This window comes from Spinacia oleracea, chromosome 4, assembly GCF_020520425.1.
Source record: "Spinacia oleracea cultivar Varoflay chromosome 4, BTI_SOV_V1, whole genome shotgun sequence".
NCBI lineage: Eukaryota > Viridiplantae > Streptophyta > Magnoliopsida > Caryophyllales > Amaranthaceae > Spinacia > Spinacia oleracea.
The window spans coordinates 177,622,584-177,644,728 of NC_079490.1; the positions used below are offsets into that span (position 1 = coordinate 177,622,584).

A 22,145-nucleotide genomic window follows, 5' to 3' on the forward strand; every position below is an offset into this window, starting at 1 on the left:
TAACTAATTGGTTCTATTTCTTAACTAATTGGTTACAATTGATTAATTAATTGATTCAATTGCTTAACTAATTGGTTTCAGTGCTTAACTAATTGGTTATATTGCTTAACTTATATGATAACAAGGTGGTCTTTTGTGTAAGACCGTCTTATAAAAAAGTTTGTAAAATAATTGTGTCATTTAATAAAGAACAGAGATAATATATAAATGACATTACCTTCTTTTCATTAAGTTCCTTACGCTTTGAAAAATGTCTTACAATCAAAATTTTGACCATAAATTTCACTATTATATCTATCAAAAATTATTATGAGATATCTTGTTAGATTTGTCTCGGAATGTATTTTATAAATATCAACTTTTTATAACTTTCTGCCATACAAAATTAGATATATTAACGGTCAAACATTGCACCGGAATCCGTGCAAATAGTAAGTGTAAAAATATTTTTGAAGTGGAGGTAGTAGGTCTTTTATTAGATCGGCATACACATAAGACCATCATGTTACTCCGTATAAATTTCTGTAAAATATACTCCGTATTAATAAGATATTTCCTCCCTTTTATTATAAATGTGTAGTAGGCCGAAACAAACAAGGAAACAAAACAAAGAAACAAAATAACAGAATTAAACAAAACAAGCCAGATGTATATAATACCTCCGTTTCATAAAGATATTTATAGTTATTATTTATATAAATATTAAGATAAAAATAGAAAAGTTGGTTGAATATAATAAAATATGACTAAAGTAGGAGAAATGTGCAAAAAAGTGGATAAGTGTAAGAAAAATAATTAATAAAGTAAGAGAAAGTGAGAGGATAATTATAAATATTATGGGGTAAGAATGGTAAGAAAGTAAATTTTCGTATTCTAAAATAGAATAAAGCAAAGTGTAAAGAACATTATGAAATAGATTAAAACGAAAAATGTAAAGATCATTTTGAAATGAAAATAGTACAACATTATTTCACAATAACTAGGACAGTAAGAGATCGAGAAATGTTGTTAAAATTTTGTAAGTTAAAAAAAGTACAGACTACTTCGTAGTAAAGTAGAGGGTTGCAAGTCAAGTGCGGTACAAGCGGGAGGATTTTCACCATAAAACCGTACTATTAAGTATTCTGCACATTTGCTCACATAGTCGCATGTAAATAAACAAAATTGGTTATATATACCTTTGCAAGACATAACATTTAGTTGTACCGTGTATAAGGTACAACCGGTTATACATTAAACAAAATTGTACTTCGTATAAAATTAAGTTGAAAATGAATATAATCAGGTAGGACATACATTATGTATGAAAGACAAAATGTAAAGCGCATGTATCTATCAGCCTATCAGGCTCCATTTATTTGGGAGGTAAATATTTTCGGTGAAAATTGATTTTTTTATGAAAAATATATCTTAATAGAAAAAATGCACTTTTGAACTAATTTTAATTTCTTTTGTTCCTTACAAAAAAGTTATAGAGAGAAGGAAAATGAGAGAGGGTGGGTGAATATTGGTGGAGGAGAAGTGGGAAATAAGAAGGAAAAATGATTTGCCTTCCTTTCTAATGAAAAAGAGTTACTTTTCACCATTAGATAATTGTATTCTATCCCTTTACAAAACAAACAACATAAAATAATTGAATAAATAAAGGGCCGATAAACCTTAATTATTTTCCAGGAAGATATTTCACGCCGCACCAAACAATCCCTCATTTCATTGTAATAAAAGGGATGGAGTATAGGTTTAGCTCGATTGCTTATTTGCCAATTGCACTTGTAAATCATAGAATAAATTAATGTCAGTGGTAACTAATTAATTAAGCACTATGTGCGCTATCTATAAATAGACATGATATTTCAAATCCCTCCATCGTGTTTTTTGCTTAATTGAATAGAGAAAGAGAAGAGTCCCATAATGAACTACTTCTCTTCTCTAGGCAACAAAGTAAGTAAGTAACGCACCTTTGTAAACACTACTTCCCCAAAAAGTCATCCAACTCACTCATGAAAACCAAAACCTCCATGTTTCACTACGTCATCTCTCATGCCAAACCATTTTGGCTTCATCTATTTTATTTCCTCGTCGTTTCATTGGTTGGTTACATGGTTTTGAAGGTCAATAATAACCTTAATAATCTTGATTTGTTTTTCACATCGGTTTCAGCAACAACAGCTTCAAGTATGTCTACACTTGAAATGGAAGTATTCTCTAACGATCAACTCATTGTCATGACTATTCTAATGCTCCTTGGAGGTGAAGTTTTCACCTCCATGCTCGGTCTCCAACTTCGAAGGTGCAACTTTTCTTCTTTCCAAACCCCCAAGGTAGATAATTCACACGTAATAATAGACAATAATTCTATAGAATTAGGTACAATCAACCAACTTTCTATTAGCACCAGTGATGATAGTGAGAGTTATTCAAAGTATTATAACAATTCTATCAAAGTTTTAGGGTATGTTGTCCTAGGATACCTCTTAGTCGTACATGCAATAGGATCAACTTTAGTTACCATTTACATGACCCTAACTCCTAGTGCTAACAATGTTCTTAAGAGTAAAGGACTTGTACTAAATACTTTCTCCTTCTTCGTCATTGTTTCGACTTTTTCTAGTTGTGGTTTTATCCCTACAAATGAGAACATGATCATCTTCAGGGGAAATCCCGGCCTCCTTTTGATTGTCCTCCCTTTCGTCTTCTTAGGAAACACATTGTATCCCTCATTATTAAGACTTGTGATATGGGTTTTAGAGAGGTTTATTAAGAAAAAAGAGTTTAATTATATGTTGAACAATTATAAAGAGATGGGTTATGATCACTTATTGTCTAGTAAAGAGTGTTGGTATCTTACTGGCACTACTATCGCGTTTTTGGTATTACAAGTTGTGGTTTTTTGTGCAATGGAATGGAGCTCCGGTGTTATGGAGGGGATGAACTCGTACCAGAAGTTTGTAGGATCCGTATTTCAAACCGCAAATACAAGGCATAGTGGGGAATCCATTGTTGATCTCTCTCTAGTTTCTCCTGCTATCTTGGTTCTATTCATCATCATGATGTAAGTTCTCTTCTTCTTCTTCTTCTTCTTCTTCTTCTTCTTCTTCTTCTTCTTCTTCTTCTTCTTCTTCTTCTTCTTCTTCTTCTTCTTCTTCTTCTTCTTCTTCTTCTTCTTCTTCTTCTTCTTCTTCTTCTTCTTCTTCTTCTTCATACGTACACTTAATGAAAATTCATCACTGTATAATTTGTTTTGGGATAATGGTATACGTGGCCTTTAAATAAGCATTTAATACATTCCTAAGTTGAAATTAATTTAGAAATGCATACTAAAATTGCACGTGAAACAACTAATTAATGTTTAATGCTATAACTAAATGTTATTGTAATATACTGTCCAAATTTCTTTAAAAAATTAAATGTAATATTAGATTTTTATAATAGGTTTGATTAATTGGTCTTGTTAGCTGAAGATGTGGAAATGATACAAACATATTTCCATATCACCTTAACTTCTTCAAAAGCTGGAGTAGTTATGTAACGTGGTCAACATCAATGATGCAAGTAACAGGAATAGTATTATCTTCAACTTAATTTATTTATTTATAATTAATTTATGTGGAATTTTCAATTGGGAATCTAATTCCAAGACTTAAAATTACGACCCTACGTCCATTTATACCATGGAACCATCAAACATGTGAACCACTGAACGTAGTAGTCACTTCCTCCTCAATAATACACCAAAGTCATTTTTCATCAAATTAAGATATACATATATGTCATATAAACCTTCAACGACCTTTACCCTTCAAACAATGGCTTGTATTAGTTGTATAGTTGTATCAAATGAGACCCGGATGGATGGACCGCAATACTTGCCCTTGTGAACGTTTATATTTGTCATGTAGGTGTTTTTTATATATTGGATGGGGTATTTTAACAACTAACTTGACCATATTGATGAGTGACGTGACAAATACGACTACAAGACATTTTTTGCTTAAATTGTGCCATGCCATATTTAATTTGGACATGTGATACAATTTTATCTAGTACTTGTATATACTGAGTAAATAAATTTGATATTCTTTCCCAAAAAAAAGTAAATTTGATACAACTATGTAAGTTTATTGCATGGAAGATTTCAAAGTTTGATCTGGAATTTGATTCTGTTCTTTAGAAACAATAAATTTATTGTTCTTCTCCTATTTCCATCCTGGCGAGGAAAATTAGTGTCCTAAATAATGCATTGACATTCTGTTCACACCCATAAATAAAAAATAAAAAATAAAAAAGAAATTGTTTGCGGCTAAAATGCTAAATTGACTTGTTCCAAATCATCAAATTGATTTTACAAACTTTTTGGAAACAATAAATTTCTTCCAAAAGGTCACCTCCTTATTTGTGATTAAAGAATGAGCAACGTTGACGTTTATCCTAGCCCTGTTTGACGGCGGTTAAGTTTTGATTTTTTTTTTTTTTAGAGAGGGAGCTAAAAGTTAATTGGGCTTATGCATGGTACAATCGACGTACTTGAATACTGAGGTACAACATTTGCTAGTTAGAAAGTTAAATGAGAAAATAAAAATAATAAAAATAAAAAATATACTTTCTCCGTCCCCAAATACTCGTAATACTTTTACTTTTGCACTATTCACATAATTTACTTTGACTTTATTTTCTTTTTGGTACTCCCTCCGTCCCTTAATACTCAAACCGGTGCGGAGTTTAAGATATTTGAATTGACTTGTTAATTTAATGGGTGTTTGTTGATAGTGTGGTATTTTTTTAATATAGTCAGTGGGAAATGTATAAGGGCTGGGGAGTGGTGAGTGAGGGGTGTTGATTTTTAAATGATTTTTTGTAGGGAATAGGGGTGTAGGTGGGGTAGTAGGTAAGTGTGAGAAATAATATAATATTGGTAAGATTTCCATTTATAGAAGCGGTGCAAGTATTAAAGGACGGCCCGAAAAGGAAAGCGGTGCAAGTATTAAGGGACGGAGGGAGTATATGAAAACAAATGTTAGTATAAAATAATTTTTTGGATTCATCTTAAAATATATTTTCAAAATATTAATATTTTATAAGTTTTTATAATATGTAATAAAAAATATTGGTCTCAAAGTTGTGCATTGACAAGCGAGTATATTTAAAATGGTGGATAATACAGAGTACTTATTATGTGTATAATACTGAATAATAAAATTTCCCAAATAGCTACTCCGTACTTCCTTCCTTTGGAGTATGCTTTTGTGACTAGCTAGTTTTATCAAAATACTCTTTGCACGAGTTTCATTATATTCTCGCAAGGATAGCTTAATTGGTCATCGGAGTTGATATCCAAGATTTGGATCGAATCCTGTATATATACTTACCCTTGTAAGAGTTGTAACCCTCCTGGCACATAAAATCCCGTCATAATACCATATTATATAAGTAAATATAAAAACCTTATTTGGCAACTAACGGTTAGTTGTTAGTGGTATCGGATTGTATTAGCAGTTTTGACTAGCTATTGGTATTAGCTTGTTTGACTAGCTGATTGTATTAGCTGATTTTGTAAAAGTGTTTGGTAAATAGCTGATATATAATAGTTGTTTGATTGTGTAAAATTACCAATAAGGACATTGACTTATTTAATTATGGAGAATTAGTAATTGCTAAATATATGAATATGTATGGTTATATTTTTTTTGGAATTAAATGTAGTAACATGGAAAACAATTAAACAACATTCCTATAAAATTGAAAATGTTATTTTGTTTTATGTTGAGTTCTTTCTAATGTTTCTTGGTCTTTTGCTGGTAGAAGTAGTAATATTGTTGCCCACGAGATCACTTGTTGATTGTCGTAGGTCAATGGTTGGCGTTTGTTGGGTAGTAATCTTCCGTCAAATGTTCTTCTGTGTTTAAGTGGTGATGTTTTAAGCAATGAAAATTAAGTTCCTGTTAGGCTTCCTTCAAAAAAAAATTGAAAATTTGTTAATCCCATTAACAACTTTCACGAAAATAAATGATTAAATGTCTAATTTGCAAAATAGGATTGACTAAGGGCGTGTTCGGCGGTGCGTTTGAGGTAGCGGGTAGCGTTTTGACCGAGTCAATACGCTACTTGTAAAATTTGTAAGTGTTTGCCGAGGTAGCGGTAGAGGTAGCGGTTGAGTAACTTTTATCAAACGTTAAAATTAGTAGCGTTTAAGGTAGCGGGTAGCATTTGACAAATTTATATTAAAGTTTTAAATAATCAGCTTTAACTTTATTTTATAATATCAACCGCTATTTTTACCGAACACTCATATTAATTACCTGCTACAATTGACCGCTACCCGCTACCGCTATTTTTGCCGAATAAGGCTAAGAAATACTTTTTACATAAATTCATACTATATTTAATTTGCACGGGCCTTGAAAAACTAATGCAGATTTCGAGTAAACATGATTCAATTTATTAAAAGAAATCAAGTTGTTTTAATTTATAATATAGTCACTTTTTGTCTAAAAAATAAATCATAATATAGTCGGATTACATAATTGGATATCCGTAAATATTCATGGTTAGATAATACTTTTACACTGAAGCATAACCAAGCTAATTGAATTAATAGTACCTTTTTTCTCCACTACAATCAATAACCCAGTGATACATAAGGTCTCATATGTGCTAAATGTTCTCATATTAACATCACTTTTTCAAAAAAATCTCGTTACAAATTAAATTGATTTTTTTATTTATAAACCATTTTATATATAATTTATATACGGAGTACGTACTCCTTGATTTCTTTAATTACTACTCCGTAAATATTTTAATTTAGTGCTAATTATTTATTTGCTTATTATATTTAAAGGTATCTTCCAGCATACACTTCCTTTCTCCCAATCAGCGACGAGCAAGAAGAAACACCAGAAAAAAGTATAAAAATGAAAAAGAAGAAGAAAGTGGTAGAGAATATGGTATTATCCCAATTATCTTACTTGGTCATATTTGTGATTATTATATGCATCACTGAGCGGAAAAGTCTCAAGGACGACCCTCTCAACTTCAACGTCCTAAACATCGTCTTCGAAGTCATAAGGTATATTTATTGTTTCTTTGTCACTAAAAAATTAGTATTCCTTGTTAAGCATGGAATTCCATCGGGTAAGAAAAGAAAATTTCACATACGAGATTAATTATGATATAAAATATTCATGATTGTATAAAATATAAATTCTGTACTTTAAAAAAAAAGGCAATAGTGATTCAAATAATGTATAAATTAACACTACAAGAATTTGTATCTTTAATGACGACCTAATTACGATGAGTTAAAAATTCCGTCACAAAAGCCGGGAATAACCGTTGTAAATGTCTTTAACGACGGGTTAACAACGGTATTTTCCATTAATGACGACCCTCTTTTATTATGACGGGTTCGCGACAGCAAATCCCGTCATTAATCAACGATTATTGACTTTTAATCCCGTCGTCAATGATACAATTTCTTGTAGTGTAAAATGGATTTTTTTTTAATTTTGTAAAATCATTTCCATAACAAAACAGCCGTCATTGAGAATTTGAAATTATTTACGCTTTGGTCTCCTAAACTTATTATTGTCAATTTTTTTTTTCTGAAATATATTTATTATTTTTTGTTGAAATTAAAACTAAATAAGTACAATGATGAGAAAAAAAAAAGAATTACTTGATTTGTGACTTGTCATATGCAATAACAAGCCAAGTGTATGATTTGTACAAATATAAATATATGAATTTTTATAAATATATTTCAAATTATTGGTTTTTTAATCAATTTTCTTTATCAAATTAGCCATTTTAGCATTTTCCTACAATAATAGTCGACATATTATGGGTTGTCACAATGTCACTTGTCTTTTGCATAACACGTCAAGTGAAGTATAGTCGTAAAGATGATTATCATAGGATTCATATGCATAATCCGAAAGAACCCTACAATCAAATCTTGAGTAGCCATAATGATCATTATGCTTTTTTATCCAAATGTGTCCACAAAAATCTAAGTGGGGTCACGGAAGCTTCTTGACTTCAACTTAAATAATAAAAAGAATATACCCTGTATATTATTAAAATAAGTTTATAAATAAAAATAAATAACTTTTGCATTATATTGAGTATCTTTAAACATTGTAATGGCTGGACCGCCTCTTGTATTTCTTTGCACCCTGCTTATTTAATACAAAAGGCAACAAATTATCAAAAAAAAACATTTTAAGGCAATTTTGCATTCGTCTTTGAATATTAATTATAAATCGATCTTAATTAAGATTTGTTTTATCTTTATTATTGCAGTGCGTATGGAAATGTTGGGTTGTCAACGGGCTATAATTGTAAACGACGTTTAAACAGTGATAAAAATTGCTCGGATAAATTGTATGGATTTTCAGGGCGATGGAGTAATGCTGGAAAATGTGTTCTTATTTTAGTTATGTTTTTTGGAAGACTCAAGAAGTTCAACATGCATGGTGGAAAATCTTGGAAAATGCTTTGATTTTATAATAATCTGTACTTTTTTTGAAGGAAAGTTTGATTTTCTATTACTATGGTACGGAATAGTTAACTTGTAGATTGTAGATCTATATTCCATAGCCATGAAGAACCACAATGTACATATTTTCGTGAATATCACCTTGTTATATTAAGTGCTAAGTATTTCGTAAAGTATGTATGATAGATTGATAGATCAATGACCGAACTCTTCTTATAAATTGGTAAGATGTCCTTTATTTTTCTAATGTATGCATGTAACGTAGGATAAGTTGTACCCGTCTCACTTTTGAATTACTTTATTCCGAAAAAACCTTATAAATCGACCTAGCTATGATTATTTTTGTTGATCATGCATGTGTGATGTGTCCTTGAAGTTGCAATTAAGTTGAACAATTATTAAAGAAAATGTCTAGCTTGAAACAATATCTGTGGTTTAGTTTTGCTCCCCTTATTCCTCTTCTTGGGTCTTCCATGTTATGTGCCCTTTGTGGTCTTAAATCCTCAATAACATGCCTGACAAGATTATTGACAACCAAGATATGTGTATCGTTGGGCCCTTCCTCTCAAAAATGTTTTCCTACAAGAATTGGTCACCCACTTAGATTCTGTTTTGTTCGCCTTATTTTATCTTATTTTAGGAAAAATAAGTTTAGATTAGATATGTTCAAGAAACATAAGTGTTGACCAAGTACAATTTATAACTAAATAAGTTTTGATAATTTAAGATAAGTTTAGTTAAATTCAATTAAGATAAGTTCAAAAAATATAACTGAAAATCAGGTGAATAGAACACACTTTTACCGCGCGCGTGCTTAGTGCGATAGTTATAGTTATTTTTAGTGTTTCAGCCACCCTTCCATTAGCAAATTTTTAATTAATTTTTTAAAACAAAGAAAAGAAATGGACTACTAGCTTGGTATTGTGGCTTGAAATATCGTTAGAAAATTCATTATTTTTCCATGTAGTACAATACTTTAAAAACAAAGGCATGATTTTTTTTGTGTGATAGCACCCGGTTCACCCTTAGGGCTAATCCGAATTCGGGGCGAGTTGTGGGTGGTTAGGTTCCAGTCCCCTCCCAATTGTTGTTGCGGGGGATCGAACACGGGTTCTCCCTACCAAGTTCAGTCCCAATCACCACTGAACCAACAAGCAATTGGTCAAAACAAGGGCATGATGCGGATATCACATTAAGTAGTTTAAGTCGTGTATAATATGCTCATTTGTTGAATAACCTAGCTTTTTTTCTCCTACTGGTATATATACTTCATCTGTTTTGAAATAATGGTGCTATTTACCTTTTCAGCTTGTCAACGTAAATACCCCATTTGGATATTTTGTATTCGTAAAATTTATAAAAAGCAGATATTCTAAAAGTACATATCGAGGCGAATCAAACAAAAACCCACACGACTATATTTTTCCTTTCCCATAAATCATATCCAAAATGTTAGTCAAATTTGAATTTGTGAATAGTGTTAAAAGTCAAAGTGTCCCTATTATTTCGAAATGGAGGGAATACTTTGTATATAATGTAAATCACTCCTTGTCTTGTTCAGAAGATAAAACCGATCATAAAATCTTGCTGCAATAAAAATATGTTTTACTGTGGTTAAAAAAAAATCAAATTAAATATTATAGTTTAAAAAAATTAGAATATTCTTTTTTAAAAAAAGTTGAAGAAAACATAACCTATAGGTTTTGTTCTGTTCAACTTATTTCCACTTATTTCAGGAAAAATAAGTTAAGATAAGATAAGTTTAGGGAAATAAGTGTGGGAAAATAAAATTTATAACTAAAATAAATTTTAATAAGTTCATATAATTTCAGATAATTTTAGATAAAAGAACTTCAAGAAAAATAAGTAAAAAGTAGGTGAATAAAACGCACCCTAATACTCGAATATGATACGTGTATGTAAGAAATCAAATGATACGTGTAGTAAAAGGTAGAAACTAGTTGATGAAGTCCGAGAAGGTTGCTGAGTATCCAACCATTTGTCAACATAATTATTATTATATTATGTTACGAGTTTGATATTTTGCTGAATAAAGTTCTAATAATTTGTTAACATCCATACATACGATGATACGAGTACTCTATTTGACTTAATTAACTTCTTTTTGAAATAGTAGTATTTAATTAACTCCGTTTTGAAATAATGGTGCTATTTACCTTTTCAGCTTGTCAACGTAAATACCCCATTTGGATATTTTGTATTCGTAAAATTTATAAAAAGCAGATATTCTAAAAGTACATATCGAGGCGAATCAAACAAAAACCCACACGACTATATTTTTCCTTTCCCATAAATCATATCCAAAATGATAGTCAAATTTGAATTTGTGAATAGTGTTAAAAGTCAAAGTGTCCCTATTATTTCGAAATGGAGGGAATACTTTGTATATAATGTAAATCACTCCTTGTCTTGTTCAGAAGATAAAACCGATCATAAAATCTTGCTGCAATAAAAATATGTTTTACTGTGGTTAAAAAAAATCAAATTAAATATTATAGTTTAAAAAAATTAGAATATTCTTTTTTTTAAAAAGTTGAAGAAAACATAACCTAGGTTTTGTTCTGTTCAACTTATTTCCACTTATTTCAGGAAAAATAAGTTAAGATAAGATAAGTTTAGGGAAATAAGTGTGGGCAAATAAAATTTATAACTAAAATAAATTTTAATAAGTTCATATAATTTCAGATAATTTTAGATAAAAGAACTTCAAGAAAAATAAGTAAAAAATAGGTGAATAAAATGCACCCTAATACTCGAATATGATACGTGTATGTAAGAAATCAAATGATACGTGTAGTAAAAGGTAGAAACTAGTTGATGAAGTCCGAGAAGGTTGCTGAGTATCCAACCATTGTCAACATAATTATTATTATTATGTTACGAGTTTGATATTTTGCTGAATAAAGTTCTACTCCCTCCGTTTCTTTTTGTTGTATCCGTTTTTATTTTAAGCGTTTCATATTGTTGTATCCATTTAGAATCTATTCTATTTTTGGACATACATTTTATCCTAAAATACCCTTACATTTCTATCTAATTACCAAAATATCTAAAGATTCTACCCATATTCCCACCTATTTTCTCCACCCATAATATTTAATTCTTTTCCCTTCCCCATATACACACTCTCTCACCTCCTTTATCACCCATCATTATCACTCCTCTTTCTTACCTTATTTCTTTATTATTTTCTCACTCCTTTATTTATTATAATCTCTTACACCCAATCATTTCTCTTACACCCAATCATTACACTTATACCCATACAAACCAATATTCCAATTTTCTTAAAAACCACACCAGATTCCAAATGGATACATCAAAAAGAAATGGAGGGAGTAATAATTTGTTAACATCCATACATACGATGATACAAGTACTCTATTTGACTTAATTAACTTCTTTTTGAAATAGTAGTACTACCTCCGTTTCAAAAAGTTCTTTACGCTTTGGAAAATGTGTTCAAAGTATAAAAACTTTGATCGTAAATTCTCACAATTATATATATCAAAACGTTATATGTAAGATTTTGTTAGATTGGTCTCGGGATTTATTTCCAGAATATCAAATTTTTATAATTTTTTGACATACGAAATTGGATATATTAGTAGTCAAATATTGCATTGGAGTTCGTGCAAATAGTAACTGTAAAGATCTTTTTGAAACGGAGGTAGTATTTAATTTAAGGGTGGTCCTTCATCATCTTAAATCCTACAACCCCAAACTACTTGGAGATGATCAACTTGCTCAAACATACTTGTTAAGTTGTGACATGTACTACCTCCGTTTCAGAAAGTTATTTACGCTTTGGAAAATGTGTCAAAAGTATGAAAACTTTGATCATAAATTCCCACTATTATATACATCAAAATGTTAAATGTAAGAACTTGTTAGATTGGTCTCATTATTCATTTTCAGAATATTAACTTTTTATATTTTTTTTCATACAAAATTGGATATATTAACGGTCAAACATTACACCGGAGTCCGTGCAAATAGTAAGTGTAAAGATCTTTTTGAAACGGAGGAAGTATCAACTTGCGCGCTCAAGAAACTAGTTAAGAGAATTGATGTTAATTTATGACTTAATTTTTATTTGTTTATCGATCAATTTTATCTTTTTATTACTATAAATTAACATTCTTAATCTATATTATTAAAGCGGGGTGATGGTAAATATGAGGGCTCCAAAATTAAACCACAAAATCAATAAAATTAATTGAATTGGCCGGAAAAAAGAATCTCACTGCTTATGGAAATAATTCTCACTCTATAATTAATAGATGGGCTATTTAAGTCAATATTGATAAAGAAAAAATAAATACTTTTAAAAAGGAAACTTAAATAATACGGAGTAAAAATATAATTATTGACTATTTCCAAACTATTACTCCGTAATAAATTGGGGAAATTTTAAAATACTGAAAACATAAATCAAAATTTATTATTGTATAGTGTTTTTATTTTTACAACAGGAAAATTCAGACAAGTGATTAAACCATGCAATTTATAACTCATACGGATTACGTATTAAGAAAGCTAGAATAAAAATAAAATTTATCCAACCTCCTCCCCCCAAAAAAATGTAATGGCATCAGTAACAATATGACAACTTCAACAAGTAATACCAATTAACTAAAAAAGTAATATAAAAAAACACTTCATCATTCTTTAATTTATGCCATTTGAAAAAAAACTATTATTCCCTCCGTCCCTTTTTATTATTTACTTTTGGTATTATGCACGCGATTTAACAACTAATTAATGTTGATTAGAATTTTTTTATTTAAGCAATGAATATTACGTTTATTGATAATGTGCATTCTCACTTTTATCCAAAATATGACATTCAGAAAATATGAGAGATTTAATGTCTTAATGGGAAAATAAAAACGCGTGAAATATTTAATGACCCAATGAATTTAATTGATTAAAATAACCACTTGCAAGTTCTTTTGGACTTATAAGTCTTATGTTTAGGATAATTTTTTTTATTTCAGTTCAGTTCAATTAATTTCAATCCAAAATAACAGGGTCTAAGTCCTCCTTTCTATATACTACGCCACCCCCCTTTCTTTATGCAGTTAAAAAGAAAATTTTCTACACACGCTAATACAGAGTACTAAAGTATAAAATAAAATATTCCAAACGTAAATATTAAAATGAAACACTCAAAATGAAATACGTAAAGAATAAAAAGGGACGAAGAGAGTATTGTGGTATACTATGAAGTACATGTGAAAATTAGAAAAGGTAGGACATACAATTTAATTTTTACTACTTGATAAATATCAATCATAATTATTATTTTTCTAATATGTACTGGAATTTGAGGTTGTATCACTTACAACGTACATTTGTACCAAATCTATTATCTATTACTATATTATATTATATATATACTAAAAGAGACACCAGGAATGATACGTGTCAATTCCTGGTGCGATTTTTTCCCGCCAAATATCACTTTCCCAAAACAAGTAAATCTGTTTGATTTTATTTTTATTCTCTATCTTTTTTATAAACTATTTATGTATGGAAACAAAATTGAGTTTATAAATTATGGCAATAATAAATACGACGTAATAATAATTAATCTAAATTTGTAATATTTTAGTCAAATTGCTATATTAGTAATGGAAAATATATCACTTAATATTTTGGTCAAATTACGATATTAGCATTTTAAATATGCATATTAGATGAATAAATTTAAACGAGTATGTTAAAAATGTTATAACTATGCAGTAATTTGGGAGATATTCAGTTAAATATTTTGTGAAAAAAATTATCTAAATCCGTGCGTACACGGGATATAATCTAGTATTGACATATTAGCATAACAAGATAGTTAATGTACTTTATTAATATTGGATGTATTAAATATTACATCCTTTTCTCTAAGATCATCATTTTAAAGTAAGTTACTAAATTTAAGAGTCAATAAAATTCACATGTTCAAAGAAATGTTGGAAAACAAAAAAAAATGAGATTCTACTAATAATTACCCCCCATTTTAACCTTTACGTTTGGCATCATACACACTATTTAAAAAATAACTAATGTGGATAAAGGATTCAATTTTTTAGTTAAAAGATGCAGATTGCGTTTATTACGTACTATTGTTTTCACCTTTTTCCAAAATTTGGAATTAGGAAAATGAGAGAAATTTGGAATTAAAATAATCGCTTACACGATTTTTGATATAATGTAGGATAATTTATATTATAATCTAAAAGAAAATAATCCAAAGGTTAAAAAAAAAAGTGGTCACCCTAAACGAAATACATAAAGAATAAAAAGAGACGAAGGGAGTAACATCAAGTTATATAACCTAGGAAATTCATATCATGAACAATCACCTGACAAACATATATATATATATATATATATATATATATATATATATATATATATATATATATATATATATATGTGATCATGTAGTACCAAGAAAATATTATTTTAGCGAAAATCAACTAACACCCAAGTTATCATACAAAACCAATTAATAGAATCATTAAGCGTATTTCAAGCTAGATTTAAAATGAAATACAAAGCTAAGTCAATATGAACATTTTTCCTTAAGCATTTACATACCAACATTTAACCATTTTTAAAATGTTAATTATTAGTAGCATAAACGTACATATATTGATTTATAAATTTCATAACTACTCCCATTTAAATTATTATTATTATTATTATTATTATTATTATTATTCTCACCAAACATAGCAGTATTTACATAATCTAATTCTCGTTTTTATTAGCCTTTTAATTATATATAACTCCCGGGTATAAACTATCTACATTATTAAAGCAAAGTGGTGAGGAATGTGAGGGCTCCAAAACCCCAATCCTCATTTCTCATGCATTGTTATTTAAGGAAATTCAACAATTAAAAAAGAAAAAAAAAGCAAATCAACAAAAGTCTTCACGCACAATTATTGGGAGACTTCTAAATTGGAAATAAATAATAAGGAAACAATTTAAAATTTCAATTTCAAATTACTTCAGAATTACATGGTAAAAATGGAAACATAAGATAATTTAATTAGCCATAGAATATCGAATTATACAAAATTACACAATACGAAAATCACAAAAGAAACATTATCAGACATTTCTACAATATGGAACCTACTTTATAGAATTAAAAAGTCGTGTTTATGTTAATGGGTTCATTAATTCAAGCTGTCTAACAGGGATTTTGTGTAATTCATTAAGTTCGTGCATTTGCATAGGATTTTGTGTAATTCATAATCACTAACTGGTGAACCAGTTGTCGGATAGTGGATTCCATATTATTGGTTTGGAAAATTACGAGCAGCCCATTTAGTAAGTTTTAATAATATAGATGTGATGCATTAGCACGAGCAAATTTTATGACATTGCTGAGCATACTATTAATAGTTTATGTCTAATTATCTTACTGTTTATATATTTGTTCAAAAGCAATTATCCTGGTACTCTATGTGTCCAAAGTAAATATTGTAGGAGTATAGACACCTACTTTTGTCCCCATTCCCGAAAGGGAAGGTTCGATGATGAGAACATAAATCTCCATTTGATAACGCATCTCCTATAAAATAACGAATCTCAATCACCCTTTTCATTTCCCCTGAAACCTGCTATTTATAGAAACCTGCTATTTATGGGAACCTGCTAAAAATAGTAACTGCCGTAATGGGCAGTTGTTAAAAGTGGCAAGTCCTAAAAGATAGAAACCTGTCAGAATTAGGTGTTGCACTCCAACATAAATCCTAAATGAGATAGAAGTTGCGAGAGAATCCTATTCCTAATACGATTCGAAAATAAGAGTTACGTATTAAATTAAAATCCTAACGAGCCTAGAGTTCATAACGGGCCCAGACGCATCCCGTCATAAAATTAAACGCACTAAAAGACTCGATTAAGTCTCATACACTCCGGATTCTAAGAGTCCGAATCTGACAAAGAAACGGCCCAGACCCTATTTTCAACGCCTGGCTCTGGGCACCGAAATCTTCGGCGCCCAGCCCTGGGCGCTGAAATTACCTGGGACGTGTTCTTTCCTAATTCCTCGTGGATTAGAGTTCTACAATTCTATCTTTCCACGAACTCTTTTCTATAAATATAGCCCCAAGTTCGACGTGAAAAAGACACACACAATTCATATTCTGAGTATTGACTCCAACCCCTAAGCCTAAGCCTCACGCTGCGAAATTGATCACACGTTCTGTCGCAATCGATCCAAAAATCGAACAGAACGTATCCTGTCCCGTAACTTGAGATTCGTTAAATAGAAGGAGAAATAGCAAAGTCAAAGTGGTTAGTTTTCTGAGAACCGTGACGCACCTCTCAAGGGTGCGTCGTAATGTGTCCCTTTTCTATGATTTAATTGCTTTCCTCGCCCTTTTATGAACTCTTAAACTAATTAAATCTGATTGTTCTATCACGCCTAATAAAGATAACATTTTGGGAAATTGGATTATCATGCTAGGTCCCTTAATACAATCTAAATCAGATAATCGCGCTCGATCTAGTATTATATGTTGCATATTGTTAAAATCAACTCAGATTAGTTTAATAGTTAACGCATGTCCCTTCAATTATTTATGCTGAGCTAGTAAGGATATCCTGCCTCTGGAGTTATCGAAGAGCGAGTACTCCTCTCGGTAGTTACAGTCCCCCGAACCCTCAATCTCTACCTTGCGGGTGTCTGTTGAGAGATCCCCACACCAGGGATCACAAGGGAACCTACGGCCGTCGTGGTCAAACATAATTGCACTCCCTTTATGTCACGATAACCGGGTTTTGTCAGTTTTTCTCATTGTCGTTAAAAACTGAATGGCGACTCCTATATTACTAGTCAATTGGGTGTAAACTCACAGGAAATCCAATTACACTTGATTTGACAAAAAGAAACGTCACACCCACGAGGGACGAGGTCACGCATTAGCCTCGTGCTTTTTCGACCCCCTCACAGTGGCGACTCCACTGGGGATAGTGAAGGAAATACTCGTGCTTGTAGGTAATCAAAATAGCCGAAGGGTGAAACGATCCTACCCCGCGTTTATTTCCCCATCAAGTTGGGATGACCTGAAAATCAGCATATTAATGTGAACGGGCAGAACCGCATAACGAATCTTGGCTCCCTCAGGGAGTTTGGACTAAGGATACCCATCGCCAACTAGGGGTGCATACGCTTCGAATGTTGTCCACTCGGCACTTTCGCTAGTAGTACACTCGTCCCAAACCCAATCGCTCGCCCATTAGGTCCCTCTCATTGGTGCATGCCCCCTTGGCTTACATCGTGATTGGCCTCTTGGGCGAAATTCGTCTGTTGAAGGCATTACCTCGACCGGGGCATGTGTTGGATCTGCGATAGAAGCGGTACCAAGCCAGGCGCAAATGCTACCCATAGAAGCCTATCATAAAACTACATGACATGTTATTATTGCCACATGATGTAATGTTAGTTATGTGTAGCGAAATATATGATTGTGTGACAAACCATCCTAGAAAACCAACGACCTTAAAAAATTGCCCAAACATTCATAACCCAATTAGTCAAAGAGTTATACCAAAATACGTGTTCCGCAAACCCGAACGATCGCCACAAAAATAAGCGACGTTCGGGATGGCCTGTAACGAATCCCACAAACGCTGCACAACGCGTAAAGGACGTTATTAGGCAAGCACGCAAAATTAAAGTCGCAAAAACAAAAGTAGACGAAAATTGAAAACGAGAACCAGCCAGGGACGCATTTTCAACGCCCCTGGCTGGGCGCCATAATTTCTCACGCCCTTCGCTGGGCGCTGATGTTGCTGCTTGGCCTTTTGGTCAGGCGCAACAGCCTCGGTGCCCGCGCAAAAAAAAAACACGTAGCAAAAAATAACCTTTTGTGAAAATGGTTACGAGGGCGTATGAAAAAGCACTCGATTCTAAAAGCGACTTATAAAATATATAAATAACTCTTTGTGTCATTGTTAGGCCTCCTACGACGACAATGCTCGGCACCAAAACCGAACATGCCAATAACTATGAATGTCACAATGGGCGAGTGTTTCGAAAATCCAAAGAATGACCAAAAGAAAGAACCAAAAAGTGCACCAACAAAAGAAAGAGCGAAAAAACCAATAGAGAGAGTCAAAGTCTAGACTAAGTAATGCTTGAATCTTTAGGGCCTAAACTTTAGCTTATCTTATGCATAGGACTGGTCCTGCCACTTGGTGTCGATCGGGAAATCAAAGGTTAGTGCGTCTCAAAGATACATCGCCAACACCAGGTTTAGTGACTCCAAGCTCCGTCCGTCATCCCTCATTTCAAGGATCTCCGCTTCCCCAACCTCGATTCGCACCCTCAAACATGTCCATCGAAGAATTGCGAGACCAGATGGCCCAAATGACCCAACTCATGGGCCAACTGAAAATGGAAAACGAAGCCTTAGCGGCTGCACAAGCCAAAAATGACCTCGATAACGAGAAGAGGATTGAAAAAATGGTCCTACAGCAAACCATGGGGAGCAAGTACTTCTCCCTCGATCCTGAACCTTTTCCTGACAAACTACCAGAAAAGTTTAGTTCATCTGACTTACCAAAGTTTAAAGCCACGGACAATCCCCGTGATCATCTATTGAGCTTTGTGAATGCCATGAACTTGAAAGGCGTGGACAAGTCCATGTATTTACCTGCCTTTCCTTTGTCCTTGGAACCTGTGCCGCTCAAATGGTACTACCACCAGGACCCTAAGCTCTTTCCCACTTGGGAAGACTTTGTCAATGTCTTCATCAAGCAATACTCGTCGAACATGGATTTTCAAGGCACCATGCGCGAGCTGGAAGTTCTCTTCCAAAAGAAAAATGAAGGTTTCACAACCTACTTCGCTAGATGGAGGGACCAGGCGGCCCAACTAATCAATAGGCCTCCCGAAACAGAATTGGTCCAAAAATTCATTGACAACCTGGACCCGGCTTACAGACAACACCTTAGGTACCTGGGACTTGACACTTTCAAAAGAGTTTATGATGTGGGAATAAAGATCGAGGATGACCTCGCAAAAACAATACAAAGTAAACCCGCATACAAAAGCAACACCTACAACAGGGGCAACACGTCCCAAGCCCAAGAAGTCCATGCCGTAGAGGAGACTCCCACCCGAAGAAGCCCTGGAAGATGGGTCCGAGACCGAAAGTTTGCCCCACTCGGGTCGACTTTGGTACAAGCCTTTGAAAGACTAACCAATCAAGGAAAGTTGAGACCTATAGGCCCCACCCGTGACCCTCCTGTCAAGGGCAAATATTGGGTCGAAGGTACTTACTGCAAATTCCATCAAGGAAATGGGCATGACACTGAAAACTGCTGGAATCTAAAACATACGATCCAGGACATGATAGAGGATGAAGTGATACCTTTCCCTAACGTTGGCAAACCCAACAACAACAAAAGCCCACTCGGATCTTGTCACGTCTCTCTCGACCAACCAGAAAATGAGAACTTCGACCCTACGGTGTATATTACACCTCAAGGTGCACCACTCGCTGTGGTCCCTATGGATCGAATCGAGAGAGAAGTGTGCGGTGTGTGGGATGATGATGCTGAAGATATCTACCTATCTCAAGTATCGGGCCAGGACCTCTTTACTGAAACTTGGCCCGGGTATGCTCTCATTGACACCATCCCTCAGGAACCCGAAGTTGACAATCTCACCCGATCCGGAAGGATATATCAACCGAATATTCGCCCACCTCCTATGGACGATATCCCAGTCAGACAAACTCCTGAGAATGGACGGCACTGAAGGAAATAATGCCCTTGGTCCAAGTATGCATTCAATGTTAAGTCTAATAAATGCGGTTCAGTATTAATTAACAAGTTAATAATTCAGTGAGATCAAGTGAGCTGAATGCCTAGCTAGAGGCCGCTTCAGTTCAAGTGGAATTAATGACATTAATCCACAGCTTACTCTTGACTGAACCCGTAGGGTCATACAAATAGTACGTAAACGGATCAAGTATTTAATGGCATTAAATACTCCATCTATGGATATTCGGAATCGACGGATCTTGGTTTCAGTGGGAGCTGAGATCATCACAGGCAAGAAATGAATACTCCGGAAACGATGATATTGCCGGAAACGGAAATATGGATCGTATCGGAAGTATAAATATTATCCAAGTCGTAGATGTTGCCGGAAACGGAAACATGGTACGTATCGGAAAATATTATCGGAAATGGAAATATTGCCGGAATCGGAAATATTACCGGAAACGGAAATATTGTCAGAATCGGAAATATTATCGGAATCGGAAAATAGTTCCGGAAATGGAAATATTAAATATTTGTTCGAAACGGAAATTAATTCCGGAATCGGAAATATTAAATATTGTTCGTATCGGAAATGAATTCCGGAATCGAGAATTTAATCGGAAGCACATCGTACGAATTAGCATCAGACGAGGCCTGCCAGACGAAGGCCCAGCACGAAGCCGGGCCATCGCCCAGCAAGCCAAGCGCAACAACCACACGCCAAGCATACGACCAGGCCCAGCGCAAAAGCCAGGCCCAGCCGAAGCTTGGGCGCGCGCGCGGGGCTGCGACGAGTGGGCTGGCGCTGTGCGTGGGCCGCAAGGCCTGCGTGCGGTGCTAGCGTATTACTCGAAGTGTGTTACTCGAATCCTAAGGCTACCGGGATTCGTCATATGATTAAATCTAATCCTAAAAGATTTAGTTTATTTAATTAGAGTCCTAGTAGGATTATAATTAAAATAAATTAGTATCCTAATAGGATTCCAAATCCTTTTTCATAACTCTATAAATAGGTGCCTAGGGTCACATATTTATAACGAGTTTTTAAGTATTCAAAGTGAGTTTTTGAGAGAAAAATTCAGTCACACAATTGCCTAAAAGTGCCGAAAATAATAGTACCTTAAGGGCGATTCTAGTTGGTTAATCTTAAGGCGGATCCGGACGTGCTGTGGACTATCTACGGAGGGACGACACTTGGAGTCCTAAAGACTTGTTCTTGTTCGGTTCGGGCGCAGCTAGGGAAGGCACGCAACAAAGAGTATGCATCTAAACTATGCTAAATGATTATGTGTAAATAATATGTTTTCCTGGCTTTATGGTTTTTCCGCATGATTTATGAATTGTCATATGTATCATAACCTAACAGGCACACCACCGTCGCGGAAGTCATTGAAAATCCTCTCTTGAAGCAACTAAAAAGAACCAAGGCCGAGATTACCATCTGGGATCTCATGTGTACTTCAAAGGAACATCGCGAAAAGCTTATTCGCTCACTTGACCTCATCACGGTGCCTACAGATATCACACCTGACTCATTGGTTAACCACGTCACGAGAGATGCTGGAGAAAAGGCCATAGTTTTCACTGACAAAGACTTGCCCAAAGAGGGGGGTGCTCACAATAAAGCCCTCTATCTAGTGGATGGATGCAAAGGACAAAATATCCCCCTAGCGCTCGTAGATAACGGTTCGGCGGTTAACGTTTGCCCATTGCGAACCGCCCATTGCTTGGGGCTAGGAAACGATGACTTCCAAACCTCCACGCAAGGGGTACGAGCCTATGATAACTCTCGAAGGCCTGTGTTGGGAAAAATCAACCTTACCATACAAACCGG

General features: G+C 33.5%; 1 protein-coding gene across 1 annotated transcript; it reads left to right on the forward strand.

The window, feature by feature from the left end:
• The first annotated feature begins 1,896 nt into the window (after nt 1–1,896).
• Nucleotides 1,897–8,717, forward strand: LOC110803168 (cation transporter HKT1;3). The gene is given in 4 exon segments (XM_022008649.2): nt 1,897–1,947; nt 1,950–3,052; nt 6,839–7,066; nt 8,302–8,717. Coding segments are annotated over 4 exon segments (1,566 nt in total). The 5' UTR covers nt 1,897–1,911; the 3' UTR covers nt 8,501–8,717.
• Nucleotides 8,718–22,145: the final 13,428 nt, after the last annotated feature.